Raw genomic sequence first — 22892 nt, forward strand, 5'->3', positions numbered from 1 at the left:
CACTAGCCTCTAACACCAGCGACTGATGCCTGATGAGAACAACTGTTGCGAGTCAGCAAAGTATATGTACAGTAGATTCAAAGTCTGTTTGAAACGTTTTTGTGATGCTTGAATGCAATTCTTCTCCTGTAAAGTACAACTTCTGAACAACTCAAATTTACAGGCATCTTTCTTCTACTATTCTCACAGAACCAATTCTCAAAATTAACAGGTTTAGTTCTTCTCACGAGCACCACACTCCAGCGGCGTTGATTTGCAAGGTAACTTGAGCAAGGTATTTTGCTTTCAGATGATAAGCCAAACAAAGTAATGTGGAATTTGAATTTTGCTCGGCAAAATGGCGAGGATAAGGGGTATAGAAAACGGAGGGATAGATGGCACAAATGCCATGTTTTGCATGTGAAAAGGATATTGGTCGTGGGTGCGCTGCCGTTTGGCCAAAGAGTCCTCGTCACTGATGCCGGCCATCAGGTAGCGGAGACCTGTGACCCAGGTCCGAGCTTCGTCCGAGTTGGACGTAACCAGGTCCAGGGACTCCATGTGGTTGCCATGGTAGACTGTGAAGCAGCACGCTGGGTCCAAGCTGCCCTCGGGATGCCGATGGAAGATGTCCGACTGGCCGCCCTCCGTCACTTTGTACAGCGAGTCGATGGTGACTGACAGGGATGGAAAATTTGAAGATTACTACTACAGTACTTAACTCATGATGCTCCATCCATGTAATACTGAATGTAAATACTCACTCTGTCTCAAATGGTTTTTGAAGCGAAAGCAAAGAACATTTACATATCAACTAGAAACACGAGTCAGACTTTATGCGTGCCCACGTGTCGATGCTGAGACAATTTAAATCCTGAGACATATAATTAGGTACACTGCAATCACATTTTAATGAAATCTGGTGATGGCTGTATCAATAAAAAAAAAAACTTTTTTAATGTTGATTAAATTTCAATACAAATCCCATGATGGTTTACAATTAGCATAGTACACTTTATCATTAATAAATACAATTACAGTGGACCCACACCATTTATGGGGGCTAGACCCGAGGACAACTAAAAAGACATCGTCTACTGGGAGGTGGTGATCGTGTTGATTACCTGAGTGTTCGATGGAATAATCAATAGGATAATCAATTCTAAAAATATTAATGAAAGACCAATATTGAACACAATGAGTAATTAAATTACACTACATTACATTATAGTTCATTACATCAATAACCGCCATTGGCTGTGTAACTCTACCCTGCACTAGGCCTGAATATTAAGGGGAAAAAAAACTGACTTCATATCCAGGAAAGCCTTTTTATTTTTTTATTTTTTTTACATTTGCACCATATTGGATGCACCCAGTAAAGCAACTCTTTTAATGCTAGTTGATTTGATTTTGAGCCAAAAATGTTTTTGTCACCATCCATTGTACAATGATCCATTTCCCTCCTCCTGCATAATCTCATCTCCTAAATTCTTGGCTGACAGGAGCAATATGGCAACATCATTTTACATCACACACACACCCACGCACACGCACACACACATTTTTGGAAAGGATAGGGCACGAGTGTCTATTTCACAATTGCGGCTAGTGAACATATTTAAGAAGCTTATCTAATGCTGACAGTGGCAAACAGTGTTATTTTTAAACATGTTCGTACACATCCATAGGCGTCTCAGTGGGTTGATGCTAAAAAAAAAAAAAAAAAAAGATGAATAATCCTCTCAGTGGCAGCAGCGGTAAGGATCACTCGCACCCCCCCCCCACACACACACACGCGCACATACCCACATCTTGTCAGCCATTTAAGGTGAAATAGGGGATCACGTAAAGCCCTCTTTATCAGAAGATTTCACATTTGTTGTTCACCTATTAATTTGGTATGTTTTGAGAAAATTGTAGGTAACACCTCAGTTTAAGATCTCTTTGTGCAAGTTTCTGAATGCTAAATATCATTATTACGAGAACATAGTAAGGCTGCCACAAACGATTATTTTGGTAGTCGACTAATCACCAACAGTAGTCGCGATTAGTCGACTAATTGGATCATATGTAAATTGCGGCGTGTCGCACCAGCAAGCAGCTGCTTTTATACAACCATAATTACCTTACAATTTCATTTATTATGTATGTACAAATTAATGAGATGATACAACATTCAACTTGGATTAAACTTTGCAGCTTGTACCAGCAGTTCTGAGATGTTCATAAATGATGGTGCAGCTTAAATTGAAGTCAATATTGTGGCTTTAAAAGTTTTGGCTGCAATTGTTTAGTGCATTTTAAAATGAAACTAAATCTATACACTATGCAGAGTTGCATTAATCCTAGGAAACTATCTATAAATACAAAAAGAAATACTTGTAAACAAATTTCACTCTTCTTTGGCACCAAGCATTTTTTTTATGTAATAGGTAGTGAAATCAGATGAGTTAATTAGGAAAAAGCACTGTGCAAAAGAAAACTAAAAGAAAACACTTGTGTTGTTTTTAAATTTTGTTTTCATTTAGCCTTTATCCCAAACGTTTTGTCTTTCTTCACTAATAAATATGGGTCACTTAACAGTAGAAAATTGGTCTGCACAATCAATGCAACAGGAAAAAAAAACTTTAACTATTAGGAGGAACATATTTTTAATTTTTTTGTTAGTACTATAACATAGAATATTGCAATAAACTTAATTATGTGTTTTATTGTTATGTGATGCCAATAAGGGCTTGTGGCAAATATGTCATGTTTTGTTACATTGAATACTGGAATTTCCCAGTGAACGCATCGCTCCGTTCGCGAAAGATCTTTCTGCTTCGATGTCAAACACGGCATACGCACACTTTTGTGGTTGTTAAACACATGAGTTTGCTAATGCGTCCTTAATCCATATTAGACGCTACAATATGTTAGGACATCATCTCCATGGACATCAAACACACACCCTAACCGGTGTGTGTGTGCCAACTACAGCTAGCTTTCTGAGGCGACTGAACGTGTCAGAAATGAAAAAAAAGCATCTGCCACAATGTGCTTCCTTTCTCGATTATCGAGAATCCGCCTCCTGCTGCCATGAAAGGGAGGTTTGCATGGTAAGTATTTGTGGGTGAAATGTGCCTTAATTTTAATGTTGCTAACACCATGTAGCCATAACACCTCGCCTCACTACGCACAATGCTTCTGTGTAGATATTGAAGACCTGGATGACCGCGACTGCACGCCCTTGACAGGCAACCAGCCAGCGGGGAAAAGCGCAAGATGAGGCTGTTTCAAGAGAAAAGCAATGCGCCTAATAAATGAATATATAAATAAACGACTCGTCGACGACTTGAATTAATTGTCGACGATCTAGATCGTCGACCTCGTCGTGATTAGTCGACTAATCTTGGCAGCCCTAAAACATAGTGACATTTAAATGCGTTTATGTACTTGACAATTTATCTATTATTTTGGGGGGGGGGTCGTTTTATTACTTCTCTTTTTTTCGTGGTTTCGTGATTGTTTTTTGTATTATTTATTTCCCTATTTCCCTATTATCCTTTATTTTGATTTTTAAATCCCCCCCTTGGAATAAATACAATACCCCGATTCGGGCTCAATGCAGGTGTACCTAATGAAGTGGCCATTGTATTCATCGTGTGTGTGCTGCTGTGCCCTGTGCGTGAGCATTCGTTGAAGCGTGCATGCAAACATACTCTTGGCCTTCTCGCTCTTGCGTGATGGCTTCCAGCGGATGCAGGAGCGATGCTCATCCAGGTAAAAGAGCCTCACAAGCCCTTTGGATCCTGCCTTCAGCTTCACCATCTGTGTCCCGGACTGCATCACGCTCATGCATCGCTCCACTGAAGAGCAAACAGACACACACACACACATATTATATACACTGTGTATGTGTGTGCATATATTATATACATCATACTATATATACATCATACTATATATACATCATACTATATATATATATATATATATATATATATATATATATATATATGTTGTGATATGATATAATGTATGTATGTATATATATATACATATGGTGTATATAATATATGCACACACATACATATACACATTTTTTTAAGGAAAAAATAAGGTCAGTTCAGTGTCACTGTAAGAAACAAAAGGAGCAGGTGTGTGTTTATTTGTCTTTTAATTATTTTCACTCAATGTGGGTAAGGTTAGAGTGGAAAGCACACACAGAGATGCTGCTGTTTGTGGACACAAGGCTATCTATCAGCTGAGAGAGAGCCTTGAAAGCAGCTCATAGAGCGCAGACACAGAGTCATTGATGCACAGGAAGAAAATCTCAGCCTCGCCGGGCAGGAGGAAGCAAACAGCTCAGCGTCTTTCAATACACTGGAAGGAGCCAACGTCCTTTAGGTACACCTGCGCATCCAACACACGATTCTGCGGAGGCTGTTCCTCTAAGATGACTGTTGCTCATGAAAACAGTAGCACTTAAAAGTGGAAATCAACCCAAACATATTTTTTTTTCAAGAAAATGTTCCCAGCAGGCCCACTACTTGAAACACGGCATTCTGATTAATATTGCGTTTGTGGAATATAAATTAAGCAACAAAATGCACCCACTTTTAACCATCTCAGGGGGCGGCCATTTTGTCATTTCTGTCAGGAGCGACAGAAATGTGATGCATTTCTAACACTTGTCTCAAATATAAGTAGCGTGTGAATTATTTTGTTAACAATTTGTATAATGTGACGACGCATTAGACTAGCTGGGAGCGGATTAGAGAAGAGTAGACATGCATGCATGCCTGCACACACACACACACACACACACACACACACAAGTCCATATCAGAAAGCCAACTAATCTAACTGAACTGCACCAATTATGTCAAGACAAGTGCTCAAAGATTAATAAAAGTTCAAGTTTCATAAAAGAGGACCCCAGATGCTGACAACAAAACCCTATCCATGAATTAAACACAACAACAAGATTCAACCAGTTGGCGCCAAAGTTACACTGTTATCGTGTTGGCTTGAGCACAGAAATGACAAAAGACAACATTTTCAGCAAGTAACGCAGGATGGGTTCCAAAGAAAATACCAAACAGCATGGTGCAGCGAGAAGACTGATAGAGTACAGGGATACTTCACCATCTTGACACCAGAGCATTCCAGCTCTTATGGATGCTGCGGGAGTATGAAGTGGCCAGGCCATGAAGAGCCATCCAGTCTGTATTATGTAACTGGGATGTGTCGTCCTTGTTCTCCTCATGAATAATTATGACTCCATGGTGGTTTAAATGTGGTGGGCCACCAACCACTTTGGCAGGCTATTCATCGCACACATAAGATCATTCATTTCTGATTTCCCGGAAATCAAACTCCTCAAACTCAGTGACCAATTATTTGCACCATTAGCATGGGTATGTTAAACCAGCCTTTTTTTTTTACCCTTTTGGGCCACCATACTTCAAATTCATGTTTGGCAGAGGTGGGCCTTTTACTAAAATTTGCCGGTCCGTTTATCGCCACCCGTCTGCAGCCCAGATACCCTTCTGCCGTCCATGTATCCGCCTTTTTGTCAAGCCAGGTCAAATAGGAATCGCCTATCGGCCGGTCCGTCAATCATTTTAAACACGCTTCTGTCGACCAGCTTCTCCCTCGAGTGCAATGTGAAACCGAAGACTCAACACGCGGCCGATTGTTGAAATGGTCAACTCACCAAGGCCAGTCTAAATTCAATGTCCTTTTAGGACCCAGTAGCTGTCAAAAAGAGTCACCGCGGCCAATGCAGAATGAAAGCCTCACCGTGGCCAATGCAGAATGGAAGCCTCACTGCGGACGGACTAAATTTGTCCCCTTTTAGGACACCTTAGCTGTACCCCTCTCCTTCCACTGCCACCCCCCAAGGCAGACATAGACGAACCAAAATAGGCACTCCTGCCTATGCTTAGTCTGCCTTTTTTGTTTGTTTCCCGTCTACCCGTTTATCACCTACAAAATGGGCATCCGCAATGGACGGATACACAGACCGGTCCATCGGCTAGGCCAGGGGTCGGCAACCCGTGGCGCCGCAGCTGCATGAGGCACTTTCATCTTTATGGTGCGGTTCTGTGTGGCTTTGGGAAAATAAATTATAAGTGTCCAATTGAAGTGTATGTTATTCGTCTCAAAAACGTGTATCATGTCTTCTTATTAAGCACCGTATTTTCCAGAACTTTTTTCCTAGGTTTTGAGCCACGCGGCTTATAGTCCGGTGCGGCTATTCTGGGGATTTTTCTTCTACCGCTCGGGGCGCTCGAACCGGAATGACAGTACAATTCAAAACAATACATTTCCCATCAACTGGATGTGACTGCAGGTGGATGAGTTCAACAGGGGAGGGCGCTATGCACTAGGTTATTGCATTAGGTGCTGTAATGCTTTGATTTTATGTTTTCCTAGAGGTCCCTGAAGTGCACATGAATGCGATTGGATGTTCTGTTGTTTCTATGTGAAATGCTATTGTTGATTTAGTACAGTTGGCAGCACGTCGTGTGTTAGATTGGCTGACTTTATTAACATAAAACAAGACAGGTGCATTTGTAGAATGTAGTAGAACAATAAATGGTGGACATTAGCTGACAAACTGGAGCAGCAGCCGGCAGTGAAATGACGATAAGTACTGTTTATCTTCTCTTGGTTCTGTTCCGTTTTAATCAGCAACGTTGCTGCAGTGTTAAAAGGCGTTAAAAGGTGTTAAAAGAATCTGCTCAGGTAAATACATATACATGTACATTTACAGTTCATAATCGTTCTGTAAATGCAGTAAATATAAAAGTTTTCAACATAGAACGGTGCGGCTTATAGCGAGGAAAATACGGTAACTTCTTTCTTCAGACCTTGTACAATTTCGGTGATCAGCATTCACCTTCTTCAGAAACGTTTGACAGCACTAAGATTACTGTGATCTTGAAATATTAAAATAAAATTATATATTGCCGCTGTCGGCCGAAAACCTTGAAAGTTTTTTTTTATACACAAATCTGTTCTAATGGTCCGTCCCTATTTCGGCTGCAATTTTTTATGCCATCCTAGCCAATTTAAAACGGTCAAAATAGCAAAAACTCAAATAAAGCACGATTTCGCAGCTGCTCTTGAATCGCAACTTATGTGTGGGTGTTGCGGAGGTGTGTGCGACATAATGATGTGTCTTCCGTCTGTGAAATGCGGGAGCCGTGTGGCGTAAAGGCGCCCCTATTTACTGTCGAGTAGTGGGTTTTTTGGGGTTTTTTAGACAATAAGCGAAAAAAATAAGGTTTGCTGGATTACATTGGCTTGTTTGTTTAATATGGATCGATGAGATGCTGTGTTGCAAAAAGACCCCCCTCAATCGTGTGTTGTGAGGTAAGTCCGTTTCATTTTATTCACAGCTGGGCATCGGCCCTCCGTCCCCGGTTTCCGTCCTGCATATTCAATCGACCCACGTGGTCCTGGCCCGTCCTTTGCCGGCGAGAGCCAATGGGCGTCGTTGTCATCGGTGAAATAAAAAGAATATAGGACATGTCATTGCGTCTGGGGGACCGCGAGGTACAACACACCCTTTTATTTTTTATTGTTTCCTTACCCGACCGTGTGTCGGGAGTGCAGCACCTGCATGTCACGCGGTATCGGTAAAGTCCGTTCTCGACGCCGGTTTGGTTAACCCCGAGCAACCGGGACCACGTGGGGCGATTGAAAATGCAGGACGGAATTCGGGGACGTAGAGCCGATGCCCAGCTCTGATTTTATTATGCACTTTATAGACGCGGTTAGCGCCGAATAGCAATAACGTCTTCATTTCAGAAGTCAAAAAGTGTTGTCTTTTCCATGGAAACAAGGTCGAAATGACTCTTGAGTGTTAAAGGTTGCTGATCCCTGGGCTAGGCGATATGTCCAGCTCTGATGTTTGGCATTATAGAAGTCACATCTCTACTATATCTGGTACTGCAGATTTGACCTTGGAGACCTCATAGCTGACTATGACATGCCGGACAGGGACTGTAAAGCAGGAATGGGGGGAGGGCATGGAAAAAAAGCAGAGTAGAGGAAAGCGCAACACTCATACTTCTAGTACTGCATATCTTTTTCTGCTTTTGATATTTTCCGCTTGACAAAATGCAAAAGCAAAAAAAAAAATCAAGCACTATCTGGGCTAGAATTAACTGCCATTCACGCAAAATAACATTGACTAATTGTTTGGCTGCCGGATTTAATCAGTCAATATTAGCTGTTTTAAAATAATCTTTAATAATCGGGGGGTGCAGGGTATTCGGCTGATTTTTTTAACACATTACAGACAAAAATAATGACATTCAAATATTCCACCACCACTCAAAAATTAAATAAAAATAAATCAGCCGATTTTTGCCAATTTTCTCTCTGTTGTGGACAAATACTAAAGAGCAAAGTATTGTAAAACAGTCAAATGTTCTGTCTGTAACTCATATCTTTATTGTTGGAAGCATTAAGGGACCCAAAAAAAATGTGTTTGAATTAATCGTACAATTAATCGGTTATAGGAATTTAATTCTGCCAAATATCGGAATCAGCATCAGCCTCAGCCTCAAAGAAACATGTTGCTCGGGTCCTAGTTAGAAACCTTCAATGCTTGATGGGCTGTCACTTGTACAGCACTTTTCTACCTTTGGTACTCAAAGTGCTTCACACTGTACCTCATCTACCTGCTGATGACGCAGCATCAGGAGCAATTGGGGGTTGATTAAATTAATAGGATGTTGGAGACACAGGTAGACTCGAGAAGAAGAAAATAATTCATCAGAGACAAGGAAATAGACGGAGCGTGCATTATTTATCTCACACAATCTTCTGGAGCCCACAGTTTCATTAACAGATGGCTCTTAACCGCGGCCAATGTGTGAATGTCGTATTATTGATCTACAATCAAATGTCCCAGTTCCAGAGCGCGAGAGTGTGTATTCTTCTGCGTGTCGTATCTTGGTTGGTTTCAGGGTCTGGCGCGACAAGCTTGCAGCAAGGCGTTCAATTACGTAACATCACAATATGGCCCCAAGGGGGGAAAGCCGCAGACACACCGCCACCGCTGGAGCACTGCACAATTCCCTCAGCGTGTAAATACATGAGTTTTTTTTCCACAGACAAAAAAAGGGAGGAGCAGGGGAAAACGAGCTAAAAGAGAATGTGCAAGTAGGCATTGATTTATTTATTATTATCCTATCTAGCACAAGGCGGCGTTCTTTAAATAGAAGGCGTACATGTACAGGCAGTTTGCCATCTTGTCTTGATGAGTAATGTAGACATCAGACACCTTTTTACCATATTTTAAAACCAGAAAGATTGAAAGGAGATCAGTAGTTAACGTGTTGGCTTTGAAGTTATGAGGTTCTACGTTTAAAGCGTGTCTTTCCTCCAGGTACTGTGCCCTCCTCCCAAATTCTAAAATCACCCATTTTAAGTTGATTGAAGACTCTAAAATGGCTATCAGTGCAAATGGCTGGTTGTTCGTATGTCCCCTGCGATTTGCTGGAGACCAGTCTCAGGTGTATTCCGGCTCCCGTCAAATGTCAGCTGGGGAGCCCAGCTGGGGGAGCCCAGCTGACCAGTAACCCTAAAGGGAACAATTGCTGAAGAAAGATGAAAGATAGACATTATCGAACGAGTCCACATTAAAGCACTGCATGATGTTGTATGGTCTCTTGATGACAGGCAGTGTAATAAATTTAACAGAGCTGGGTTTTCAAGGATTCAAGAAATTTTGTTCACCACAAAATTCAAGTATATAGGGATTTTTGTTGTTGTTGTCGAACCAACACAAATTTCCACATGATATGGCACAAAATACGATACCCAAGGTCCCAAGTTAGTCCCGTAAGTCGCAAGAAAATAAAACCAAAGAACAATAACATAAGCTAAAAATACATAAGATAAAGAGATAAAAGATGTTTATTCATGGCTTCAATGTGTGCAAGCTACGATGATAGTTTTGAGTAGTTTTGGTAGCTGAATAAATACTAAGTTTTGAAGTTAATGAATAATTGTTTTATTGACCATGCTTTCAATCTATCAAAAAAAAAACTTGATTATTAGTTTTTACATACTCATCCACCCGAGTGCCACATGAGTGGCAATAAAAATCTTGAATCCTCTTTTTTTGAAGTATTGTTCACTTTCTGCCAAACTGCTACTACTCCTTGGCTGTATTCTTCCATCTACTAAAAGCCATGTTAGTCCTCATCAGGTTATTAATTTGATGTTCCCTCAACCAAATGATTTGTGCAGCCACAATCGGGCTAAAATTCACGTTCATATTCTACTTCGCAATATTGTGTCAGGAAAAATCAATTTTCTGTCATATTTATGGCTGCAAACCACCCTGAGAATATTTCTGATTGGATAAAATATGACCAGATTTTTTTTTTTTTGCTTAGTAGACCAAAAAAATTGCATCTTTAACCTTTTTTTTCCTGCTGCCTCCTATTTATTTTAGGGAGACACACATGGAAGCTGCGGTACCTGGGAGTAGAGTAATACCACATGAAGGCTTTGAAGCGGCAAATTCAAACATATTTTAATAGGAGAGCTGATAGCAGTGATGAGATTGAACAAAAAGCTTGTCCCCTCTCTGATGCACACAATGAAGATCAAGTCAGGACACATTGAACACCCACTCACCCGTGTCACATGAGCACACACACTTATCATCATTTCGGATCACAATGCACACTTTTATTCATTTTTCAATTTGAAAGGTCACAAAGGACATTGCATTTACAAACCAATGGCAGCTTTTGTAGGGGGGATAGGCTTCAAAAGTCGCACAAACAGCTCAGCGACAGATCTCACTTAGTTCATCGAACATCAAGGGAATTAATCTGCATTTTTCATTGGCTTTTTTCCAACACTTGCTGGATTTCGGTTGCATGGTTCAAGTGGCACAATACAGAGTTTTTGCTCTCAAGTGGCTCAATTGAGATACATGGCAATATTAATGGGATCAGCTATCTTGAATCAGTCCTCTTCCAAATATGGATACAAATTTGATGCATATCAGATATGCGCCATTGCGAGTGCAGCATAAACTCACACAGATCACATACCCTGTTAAGGCAGGCTCGATGTCATCGGAATACACCGAATTGTGACGAACACATTAGGGGTTGAACCTAGTGGCAGAGACACTGTATGTGGTGGTCAGGGGTGGCCATCATACTCTGCCACAGTTCATGTATATTAACAAGAAAGTTATAATTGATCAGAAAGCAAACTGTAAAAGAATCCGTCTTTAGCAAAGAATGTTTGATTCGTACAGTTAATAGAAATCAACATCATTACTTTCACACCAAAGCAAGCAAACAACATTGCCGGGAATGAGTCATGGTTTCATAAACTAAAACGCAGACATATCCAGAACCTTGCTCAACCCAATTCATAATACAAGCAACCCTAAGTAAAACGCAGTGTTTATAATTGTGAAGAATTAAGAGATTTTTGTGCCATCGTCTGTTTTGGATATGATTTGAATAAATGTGCCATGAATCACAGTATACAAATAGGTATTGAGTCGACCTGGATAATTTCTCACTCTGATTGGTTGTTAGCTAGCAAATGCAAATTAGTGCATAAGATAGAAGTACACTATGAGTACACAAAAGAAAAGCAATCGCAAAATAAAATGGCTTTATCTCGTAAATTAAGCTTAGCAAAACATTGTTTTTTACTTAGGCTTATTATGAGTATGTTGAGCAAGGTTCTGGATATGTGTGCATTTTATTTCAAGAAATCCTGACTGTCGAGGGTATGATAATAATAATGACTTGTCAATCACAGAGGAGGTTACAAGCTAGCACGGCTGCGCACAGTCCTGCAGGCACCTATAGTGACCTCGAGCCCATGGCTGGTGAGAGGTTGTGTCACACTGGCCATAATTAAATCAATTAGTCGACTAGTTGATGAGTCGTCTTCACTCCTCCGCATTAACATTTAAATCAGATAATAGCTAATCCCATGTTTCAATCTGTGGAGAAACAAAATGTCTGGCCAACAAGGCGACACAGTCCTCATATGTATGCAAAGGTACAAGAGTACGAAAATAAGATGGTGGATGACAACAGCGGTTAGCGTTGCTAGTTTACGATCGTCGCAAGTCTTAAAACCAGAGCTGGGCAGTCCGTCCCTGGGCTGGACCCTGAGGCCCGGGCGGATGGCCATTTTTGGGGCGGAGGGGTGGGGGGGTGACAAATTTTTAAAAAATGGCTGGACTAAGCATGGCCGGAAGTGGATTTTAGTCCGGCCCACTAATCGGCCCTCATGCGTGTGACGTGCTCGCGAGGCGGCCAAATTTCATCTCAGCCTACTCAGTCTTTTTAGGCTTCTTTCAAAATAACTTGTGTCCGGTATATATATATATATATATATATTCAAGTATATTATTCAAGCTGCGCGCAGCACTCAAGTATGACACTGGCACATCATGCACTGTCCTACTTACGGAAATACGCCGTAGCAAAACTGCTGTGTATTGGTTTGCTGGTATGCTTTTTATTAAATAAGTAACTTGTTGAATGCTTGCAGACTTGTCGTCTGTTGGACCCAAATAATTATACAATATGACAAAACCAACCCCAGGTCTCGTAATGGAAGTAAGTACAGTACACGCAGCTGGGTAAGTACGTGAATAAGTAGCGCGTTTGAAGCATGTCCACAGCGGGTTTGAATAGTAAGTTAGCCAGCTAATTGTCTTTAAATAAACCTCTTCCGCTAGCATTTCTCCCGCGGGGGCATCATGCAGGTTTTTTTTTTTTGGGGGGTCGTAACGGGGCGGGGGCCGACAATGTTTATGAATATGGCCGGGGGGTCTCGGCCGGAAGGGTACCCAGGTCAAGGGTGGAGGGTTGCGGGCGGACGGGCAAAAAAGGGTCAAGTGCCCAGCTCTGCTTAAAACATTCATACCAGTCATACAACGGGACTGGCGGCAAGAAACAAAGACAGCATGAAGTGAAGCTCCATTTATATGGACAAAACATTATTACAAATAATGTGCGGATGACAACTGTATGCCTTAGTCATTGTTGAAATTGTATGATACAACAAACTGCAGCATCACAAGACTTGTGCCATTTACACTTCAGCATAAAAAGTGAAACGACAAACATAAAACACTTAGTAAATTTTTTTGACGCTCACTAAGATGAAATCTCACATGATGCCGGCACCATTGTACATTTTTCATAATATGACATCAAGCCTCCCACAACCAAATTTCGGTGGAGGCCTGACGTCAAAGTTCCTTCTTCCCATACAACTTGAAGTTTTGCTACCTTGTTTTTAAAACAAGCCGCTTATCCACTTTGACTGACGGACAAAATAACAACTAAAAATGCATCCGTGACAGATGGTGGAACGCACTTCAAATCAGACAGCAAAAGTAATAAGCGTCCCCTCACCTCATGCAGGATCAAAGACGGCGAGAAGTGAGAGCCGCACAGTTGTCGCAAGGATACCGCAAATGTATAAACATGAGCTTCTGCTCTTTTCTTTGCTGCTTAAAATAGCAGCGGCGGCGGCAACATGCCAAACATGATCAATATGCAACATGCTTGCTTACAAACACAACCACACTGTATAAGTCATCAGACCAGAGCTAACTGGACAGCAACAAAACATACAGTGAGTGGCGGTGCAGAACGGCCTACTGCTCGTGTTGTTTTACACTTAGACAGTGTGATGCAATCCATTGCAACAGACATAAATTATAATATTACAACGCTTGGAATTGTTTGAAAAATCACTGACGGCACAGAAATGTGGAGCTGCTTTTTGCTTTAGGGTCTTGCCGTTTTTCATTTGTTTACATTCACATTATTAGGTACACAAAGGCCCACTAAACTATCCCAAACATCCTAAAACAATCACTTAGAACTCCACAACACTATATTACAAACTACAGTCAAATAACTATAAAGCTGTTATTGCTTTAGTCACTCATTAATTGCACTTAACAATTGGATTCTAAGAAGAAAAAAATATTGCTTGATTGTTGTTAGTTGGTTATTTTGTAATGACGTTAAAGAATACTACATCAACACAGATGTTTGAATGTTCACAATTTTCAGTTTTCTGTGTTGTTATTGCTGTATACACTCAACTAGGTCAAAAATAACCCAAACTGGGCCAAAAAGTGACCGATCCAACTAAAGTAGGGGTGTCAAAATAGTTACGATCAATTAATTACAGTCACAGTTAAAGCGTTCTTTTTTTTTTAATCACGATCTAATTTTTAATCTCCAATTTTACTGTTTCTAAATGATGACGAAATCCGTTTTGATGCATGGGGCTTGTGCTTGAGTTGTTGGGGGGTGTAAAAAACAATGGTCGGTGTCATACCCTAAAGTGGACACTGATTGGCTGTCATTATAGATGGCTTGAGCCTGATAGGCTCCTATTGTAGATGAAAGGACAAGTTCAGGAGCAGAGAGAAGACGTGAAAGTGGAGGAGCATGTGAGAGTTCTTGGTCTGATGAAGGGGAAATGTAAAAAACACCCTGACAACACTATTGATAAAGGCAAAGTGATATGCCTTCTTTGTAAGGCCTTTGTTCACCACAGCCCGCGTATGAGCAAGTCTGCGACCGACGGGCTGACGAATGTTCTTGCCAAGTGAATAGCGATGAACTGCAGGCCGATCAACATAGTTGAAGACAAGGGATTAACTGAGGTGTTGCAAACAGCGTCCAATGAACCATCATACAAACCACCATGCAGGACTGCAGTGATGAAATCAGCAAGATGTATGACGGTGAAAAGAAAAACTTGAAATTTTGGTGGGGGATTCGGACACATGTGTTGCTATAACCGCAGATCACTGAACCTCAACTTGCAACCACCGTTATTTGGGGGTGACTGGACATTTTAGTGATGGTGATTAGAACTTCCACTCATTTTGCACTGATCGTCGTGAAAACAAACCAGGAACTTGGCTGATGAATGCACAAAACAGTTACTTAAGGTGGCAAATGACTGGATAATAAAGATATCCACTACAAATACAGACACATGCATACAGACAATGATGAGCTTTGAGGCTTTTCTCACCATTTCTTAAGTGAGATTAAAAATAGATTAATTCGCTCAATTAATGACAGGTCATAATTAATTAATCTCCATTTTTTAAATCTCTTGACGGCACTAATATAAAGATTTATGTTTCTGTCTATTTTATTCATTATATCTAGGTTATTTTATTTATTTAGTTTATTTTTCTAGTGTCATGTCATCTTCCAAAGCGCTTATCCTATACAGGGTCGCGGGGAGTTGCTGGAGCCTATCCCAGCCGTCAATGGGCAAAGGCAGACTACACCCCGAACTGGTCGCCAGCCAGTCGCAGGGCACACATAGACACTGTCACTGAGCGGGAATCGATCCCACGCTGCCCGCACACAACTCAGGCGTGTGTACCACTACACTATCAGTGGACTATTTTTCTAGTCTTTCATTTTATTTATTTATTTTTTATACATTTATTTTCTCTTGGTCTATCTTGTTCATATTTTATCCATTCTCATTTCTTTTTCTATTGTTCTATTTATTTTATTCAGTTTATATTTGTGCTCTCATTTATTCATATTCTTAATTTTATTAGTTTGTATTTTTATATATTTTTTAATTTCTTTACTTCTGTTTCTATTTTCTTTTTGTTGTTGTTGTTGTTTTTTTACACATTTTTGTAATATGCATCCAGACAGTCTAATATTTTTACCTTTTCATGTAGCTCAGTGAACGAAGCAAAATATTAGAAACAGCGGTCAATATGTTTTCAGTTTGGCTCTATGCCACAACCACAATACTCCAAATATTGTAAAAATGAATAGAATAATGTTTGACCCATGAGTGTAACTATCATGTCCAAACAATGCACTTCAGAGACAACTGGTGTGTACAATAAGTACAGAAACACGGAGATGAGATTTCAGCATACAACTACATGCTCACCTATGAGTGTTAGTCTGCATTTTGGGGGTGCCGCCAGGGTGCCGCCGAGGTGCTCGACGTTGCGCGCCAATAGGGTCGCAACAGCTAACACCGCCGATTTCTCCGCAGAGCCTCCAATTAAACTGGCAGGCTCTTTGTGTGCGGTGGGACCAAAGAGTGAAAAATAGATTTCCTCCATGTTTTTTTTCCTCCCCGTGAAAAAGAAAAAGTTTACAAAAAAAGTTGTCCAAAAAGTAGTCTCAGCGTCAGTTGTGCTGCCTGTGGCTATTACACTATTGATAGACACTTCACAGGAGCATCCTGGCTGCAAAGCACAAACAGCGGCTGAGGAGTTCCCACTGCTTATCCTGGTCCTCTGATGTGTGTCAGCACCTTCATCTCCTGCCCGGAAAACACACACACACTTTCCTCCTGGTCCTGCACTCTACTCTCCATTCTCCCACCTCCTTGACTGATGCACACATTTAAGCCTGTTAAATTGCTATTGTTGAGCAGATTTTAATAAAGCATGATAGACGCTCACATGGACGAGTCTCCCGCTACCCGTTGCACTAAGAGGGTCAGCCGGCCGGATGCAAGGGGGATAACAGTCCCTGTGTGACATAACAGCCATGATAAAATACCGGCATAATCATGTGACATGTGGATATGTGAGGCCATCCATCTGTCCGTTACACACTGAAATGCTCTCAATTGATGTCATATTCTCTCAGTATTATCATACGTCAATAAACATGGGGAAACACCAAAGTTTATCATTTTAGTTCAGTGTTTCCCAACCTTTTTTAGAGACAAAGCACATAGAGACCCGGCACAGCAAAATGAGTCGGAAGTCCCAGATTCCGAGATAGAAGGGAACAATGGTTGAGTTGGTCAAACTTCTACCACTTTCATTGATGAAAGGTTTTCATATTCATGAACTAAACTATAAATGGTGAAGTGTTCAAAACTTGCAACTGGTAAAAGGTACTCAACAAAGAATTCAGTAACTATCTTAACCCATTAAAGCCTCAAGCGCCTGTCTCAACAGCTCCCCAAAACCTAAGGTCATCTTTGGAATTACCGTTGAAAATCTGAAGTTTTCCCAGAAATTCAACACCCACAAAATAATTAATATCTCAGCTAACCCTGTTGCAAACACAAACATAATTTCAAAAGAATTTGATACCTTAATGTTGCTTGCACACAGGCCCAAGTTTATTCATCTTTACTGTTTCAATCGAAGAGGTAAAAATAAAGTGTCAGTGCAAGAGAAGCACTATTTTTAATGTAAAAAAAATCGAGTGGTAATTACCATCCTCTATTCTGTTACAAAGACCTCGATAATGTCATTATCTACAAACATATATCTATATATATCACGTTCGACTGGTTCTACTGGTTCGAAGTCCACAAGCGCGTCGTCTATATCACTGCCGTTACTCATTTCAGAGCTCCCGCGATCGGTGACTCTCAAGAATTCCGGAACATCCACCGTGGGCTTATAACACCGTCACGTGTATATTCTGATGCATTTTATTGGTTAAGAGACCGATAATTAAATAATAAAAAGAAAATGACGTGTACGCTCCCCCGGCTTTAAGGGTAGAAAGACGCAAGAGCGCTCCCGGTCTACCTCTCTTGAGGTAGAAACGGGTTATGCGCTCCCGTCCTTAATGGGTTAAAATATAGTTGTAGTAGATGTCCAGGTGTTCAATCCCCAACATATGCATATCAGTATAAATCTGATTATTACGTTTTGCAATTTCCGTAGTCATTTGATAATTCTATGTCACTATGAACTAATATTAGGCCGGCAATCCACAGGGGGATTACTCCATCTGTTGCCCTTCCTCAAGATTTCTTACTTTTTTTCAGAGATAAAAACTTTGCATGGGTATTAATGGAAATTTATGGGACTAGAACAGGAATTAAAAAACAGAAAAGATATCGTACATTTTATCATAACCAGATTTCATACGAGTACAGTTGAATATGAATTAATTGGGTCAATTTTGTACATTTCTGAATGGCTTGGGTCTGATGAATGAGTAATATTTAATTCAATATTCATGTTTTTGTTTATTAATGAAAGAATTGATTCTGTTGTTCAATAAAATATTTCAAACTTGACAAAGTTCTACACCCAAACAAATCTGTTAGAATTTCTTGTAAAGATTTATTCTAAATGATATCATACTTATTTCTAAATGTACTAAATTTAACGTCCAATAGAAATTTACCAGCACATTTCCACTCCTTCACAACCACAATGCTGATCAAATTCCAATGCACAGTACTGGGTAGTCTGGTATAATGGCAGAATAGCAGCGTTCCGAAAGCCTATAATGAAAGTAGACTTAACACCACTTGTTTTCATAAAAGTTATACCCGTGCCTTATTTCCATAGAATAAATTAGGTGGTGCACAGCTGTGGGAAGGATGAAGCGGGGCATAAAGAAGTGACATTAATGAGCTGCAACTCCAAAACTTCATCAGCAGCCAAAACAAGGGAGTAATATATGACTGCATTCCATCACATGATGCCAAAGCCGGATTGACGCCTTAATGAAGATGTGAAGAAGTGCAGAGTCATGGAAGCCTGGAGGCCTTGCAAACAACAGCGCAGAGAAGACGGACAAACTGAGTTGCTTGTCACTCAAAGGGCTTGCAGGGGCAGTCATTTCTCGACTGGATGTTTAATATTCATTTAACTAGAGATGCAACAATTAATCAATTGATTGACAACTAATTGATTATCTACTTAATCAAGCCCAACAGCAGTTCCTGCATGGTGTCTCTTTCTCAGTTGGTCAATAGATGGTTAAAGTCGCCGTATCGCTGACTGTCGCTCTCTTTTACTCCATGCTATATTTACAGTGGTGCCTTGGCATACGGGTCTAACCCGTTCTGTGACCAGAAATATGACAAAATCTAACCTGTTTATCTGAACCGATCCAGATGTAAATATGTTGAGCTACATATTACATGCGACATGATTTCTCCAGGCAGCATTATTCTACCTAAAACACACGCATAGAAACATGGTTCAGAACAGCTAGTGAATCTCCGATCCTATGAAAAATAATCAATTGAATATAATTTTTTTTCCATAATGAATGAGACATTTCATCGTTGGCCATTCCCTGTCCTAAACATCCAATAAAAGAGTTGTATCAGAACTCCGTGAGCATGACCTAATGAGCATTCGCTGCCTGTGTTTTTTAAAAGGCGTTTCATCCAAGTCCGTTTCTTCAAGGGAACAAAAAGTGACACGATCCTGCGCAAGAAGGACAAATTACAACTTGATCTGATGAGACATTGTTCATGCAAAATTTTACATGCAATCTGGATAAAATGGTTTCATTTTCTGCATTGTCACCAAACTCCAGATGGATACAAATTTAAGCCCTTCCGTTAGTTTGGCAAAGGTTCATCATGAAAATTGACCCCACCATTGTCTTGATGCTTTTTGGCAAATTCCAGCTTGGCCTACCTATTCTTCTCCAAAATTTCTCCAGTTGTTTCAAAATGTTACTGCTCGCTTCTTAACTGGAACAGGTAAGAGGTAGCCCACAACTTCTATTTGGTCCTCCCTCTACTAGCCACCTAATGTTGAAATCGTCTCGCCCCACCTTACGAGACAAGTGCTTTGCACCTTCACACCTGGACTCCTGCCATTTGAAGTTTGATGCTTATGTCATGAACAATTTTTGAAGTCTTTCTTTACAGCTCTCACAGGTTTTCTGTTGTGCTTGTTTTCCATTGGCTCCTTTCTTTTCTCAGCTACATGATTGCTTGTTTTCAACCATAGACAACGCCCTGTTTTTTTATGTTGGTTACATTCTTAACTGTAAATGTAGTCTTCACAGGCGAAACCCAAATCAGAAACGGGGCCATAAACGTAGTGCTTTTTATTGTTTGAATAATCAATGTAAAGGACATTAAGACACACCTGTCAGGAATGTCTACCAATCCCTAACACGCAAAATTGTTGATTTCAAACTAAAGGTGCTATCTTCCATGATGAGTATTAGATCGAGATGTAATTATCTGATATGTTGAGCCACTCTCTCTCATGTTTTGGTGTACAACAAAAATTCAAGAATTTTCCTGACCGTCACAAAACCTTTGAAGGGGAGTGGTACACACATCCACGCACACCAAAAAAAAAAAAAAAAAAAAAAAAAAAAAAATCACTGTACTACCCCATTAGCAACATGTAATGTTGCAAAAACATTGGGAAATGCATTGGTAAAACACACACACACACACACGCTCTTATCTCACAGTCACTCTCCTCTGCTAATTAGGAAGCGCTCAAGGCGGCGCTTAAGTCGCCTGTGTTACAAATGAGTTGCAAGGTTTCCCTTCGGGAGGCCGCCGAATAAAAATAAACACGTGACTAGTGTGGCATGATAATATGTGTACACCAACCGTGATGCAGGGGTGGGGGGGCTCCCCGAATGAAGGAGTTGAGTTCTGACATCAAAGCATGGCAACTGAAGTCTTCATTATGGCGTGCGTGTGCGTGTGTGGCAGCACATGATGTTGAATTCCCCTGTGAGGTTGAAGCTGGCTCTTTCTTCCTTGCAAAGACGGTGAGTCTGCGTGGCTGTGAGCAGATTGAGATACAGTATCTTTGGCAGCGCAGCCACTCTGTCAAGCAAAACCGAATAATCTCCAGGAGCCTAAGAAGAGGCGTGGATGCTCATTCGGGCGCACCGGACGGTTGCGAGATGTGTTAATAAGTATGCCGAGCTTCTGGTGGAAGTGAGGGTGATGTTGAAGCAGAAGTGTTCCCACCCAAGCAAGTTTAAAATGCTATGGATGTGAGCGCAATCTGCTCTTAATTCTGATGAGTTTTAAAAGCTGATTTATACCACCTCATAAATCAAGCATGGTAGTAGCAGCGCCATGGTCAGTTGGGCATGTATGGTTGCCAATGGAACTGGTTCACTTGTATTTATTGAGGATGAAGCAGCAGGATGAAATCTGGTGTTTCGGCCAATATTATCTGCTCATATTCAACCAAATGCTTCAGACTGCACTGGACAATGCTCCACAGTGCAGATGGACAATGCCTAGAAGCAAATCCTCCACGCCTATGCACGTTACCGGAGCCTCAGATCTGCGGACCAGGCGCTATTTGAGGTGCCGAGGACCAAGCGGTGCCTCAGAGGCGGGCGAGACTTTTCTTTTGCTAATCTTTCCCTTTGGAGTGACCTTCCATTAAATGTTAGGCAAGCCCCCTCTCTGTCCATTTTGAAAACCCGTTTGAAGACATCTATTCTTTGGTTTTTGATCTTACGTAAGACACTTTTCTGGTGTTTTCCGGTGTCTTCTGTATATAGAAATGTGTGTTTTAATGTATTGCTTTCACTTGTTATATTATTGCTATTTTGTTATTGTCATGTAAAGTGCTTTGTTAGAGTTGTAGCTATTATGAAATGCGCTACATAAATAAAGTTGTATCGTCATGTATTGTATTGTATATTGCAATAGCAACCAGAGTTTTACATTCAAAGGCATGAATTGGAATGTTACGCAATGGCCAACTCAATTACCTGACTTTAATACAATTGACCATGAACCCTTATGATGAGTGAAAATTTTCAAGAAAAGAAAAAAATTCCCATAGGTTCACCACCTGTGGGAGGGGCCTAAGGGGTCGGGTGCACCGTGAATTGGGTTGCGGCTGAAAATTTTGGCGGCCTGACCCCTGGCTACAGAAGGTAGCTATAGGCACATGGAATGTCACCTCTCTGGCAGGGATGGGACTGAAACTGGTGCACGAGGCAGAGAAGTTCAGACTAGACATGGCTACGTTTACATGGACTCATTTTTTTTGGATTAAATGCCTGATTGGAATAAAATAGTTTCATGTGAACAGCTCATTGGGAATATTCTGACCCGATCAACCCCATTCCAATCAAGATTTTATTACGAACGTGAGAGGTAGGTTATGTCGATTGTTAAACCAATCGGCGCGCATAAAAACACTTACTCCGACATTTTGGAACAAACGGTCTTTATTGCGCATGTCTGTGACGTCAGTTTATGCGTTTCTGTTATTCCAGGAAGCTAGTAGGAGCAGAGCGAGTGTTATATTGTGTGTTTGATTCAATAAAGTTTGGAAAAAATAAATCAGAGCAAGCGGAAACATGGCGGCCACAAGACTGAACTGGTACATGCGCAGCTCCATTAGGAAGTGTTAACTCAACATACCAGTGCATACCGGAAAAATATGCGAAATAACACTAACATTGAAAGCAGAAATGGACGGAGTAATGTTTGGTTGACTGAGAAGTCGCTAACGGCCTCTTCTTCTACTAGTAGTACTTCCGGTATATTTAGCCAATCTGCGCATGTCAAAATAATTTGTTCGGCTCGAAAGTGTGATGCATGAACACACAAGTCCTATTCGGATCAATATTTTTGTGTCCTTGAAAACAGTGCATCCGATCAGAATTTTAATCCAAACTCTGATCGGATGAAAGAAATTTTGTCTATATAAACGTAGCCACTGTAGGACTCACCTTCACACCGCATGGACTCTGGTACCAGTCTTTAAATGTAGGCAAACTTATTGCCCCTCGGCTTGGCGCCTCTACATTGGGGTTCACCCTAGTGGACGAGAGGGTAGACTCCCTCCACCTTCAGATTGGAGGACGGGTCCTGACTGGTATTTGTGCCTTTATGTACCAAACAGCAGCTTTGTCCTTTGTCGTCCTCGGGGCCCCCTGCCGGCGGGACATGCCCAGAACGCCTCACCAGGGAGGCATCCTAATTGGATGTCCTAGCCACCTAAGATGGCTCCTCTCAACGTGGAGAAGCAGCGGCTCAACTCTGAGTCACTCCCGGATGGCTGAACTTCTCACCTTATCTCTAAGGGAGCGCCTGGACACCCTGCGGAAGAAACCCCTTTCGGCAACTTGTATCCAATATATTGTTCTTTCAGTCAT

The 22892-nt window shown here is 41.0% G+C and overlaps 1 protein-coding gene across 5 annotated transcripts in view; it reads right to left on the reverse strand.

The window, feature by feature from the left end:
- plch1 (phospholipase C, eta 1) overlaps positions 1-22892 on the reverse strand; it is a 92572-nt gene that overhangs the window by 45988 nt on the left and 23692 nt on the right. For all 5 annotated transcript variants that reach the window (XM_086035680.1, XM_086035678.1, XM_086035679.1 and 2 more), the window contains 2 exons: positions 3684-3830; positions 411-656 (listed from right to left, as the gene is read on the reverse strand). In XM_086035680.1, the coding sequence (XP_085891806.1) occupies positions 411-656; positions 3684-3830 (393 nt within the window). The remainder of the gene's footprint in view (positions 1-410; positions 657-3683; positions 3831-22892) is intronic.

Source organism: Filicampus tigris, chromosome 7 (genome assembly GCF_054856515.1).
Source record: "Filicampus tigris isolate MCC_2025a chromosome 7, RoL_Ftig_1.0, whole genome shotgun sequence".
Classification (NCBI taxonomy): Eukaryota; Metazoa; Chordata; class Actinopteri; order Syngnathiformes; family Syngnathidae; genus Filicampus; species Filicampus tigris.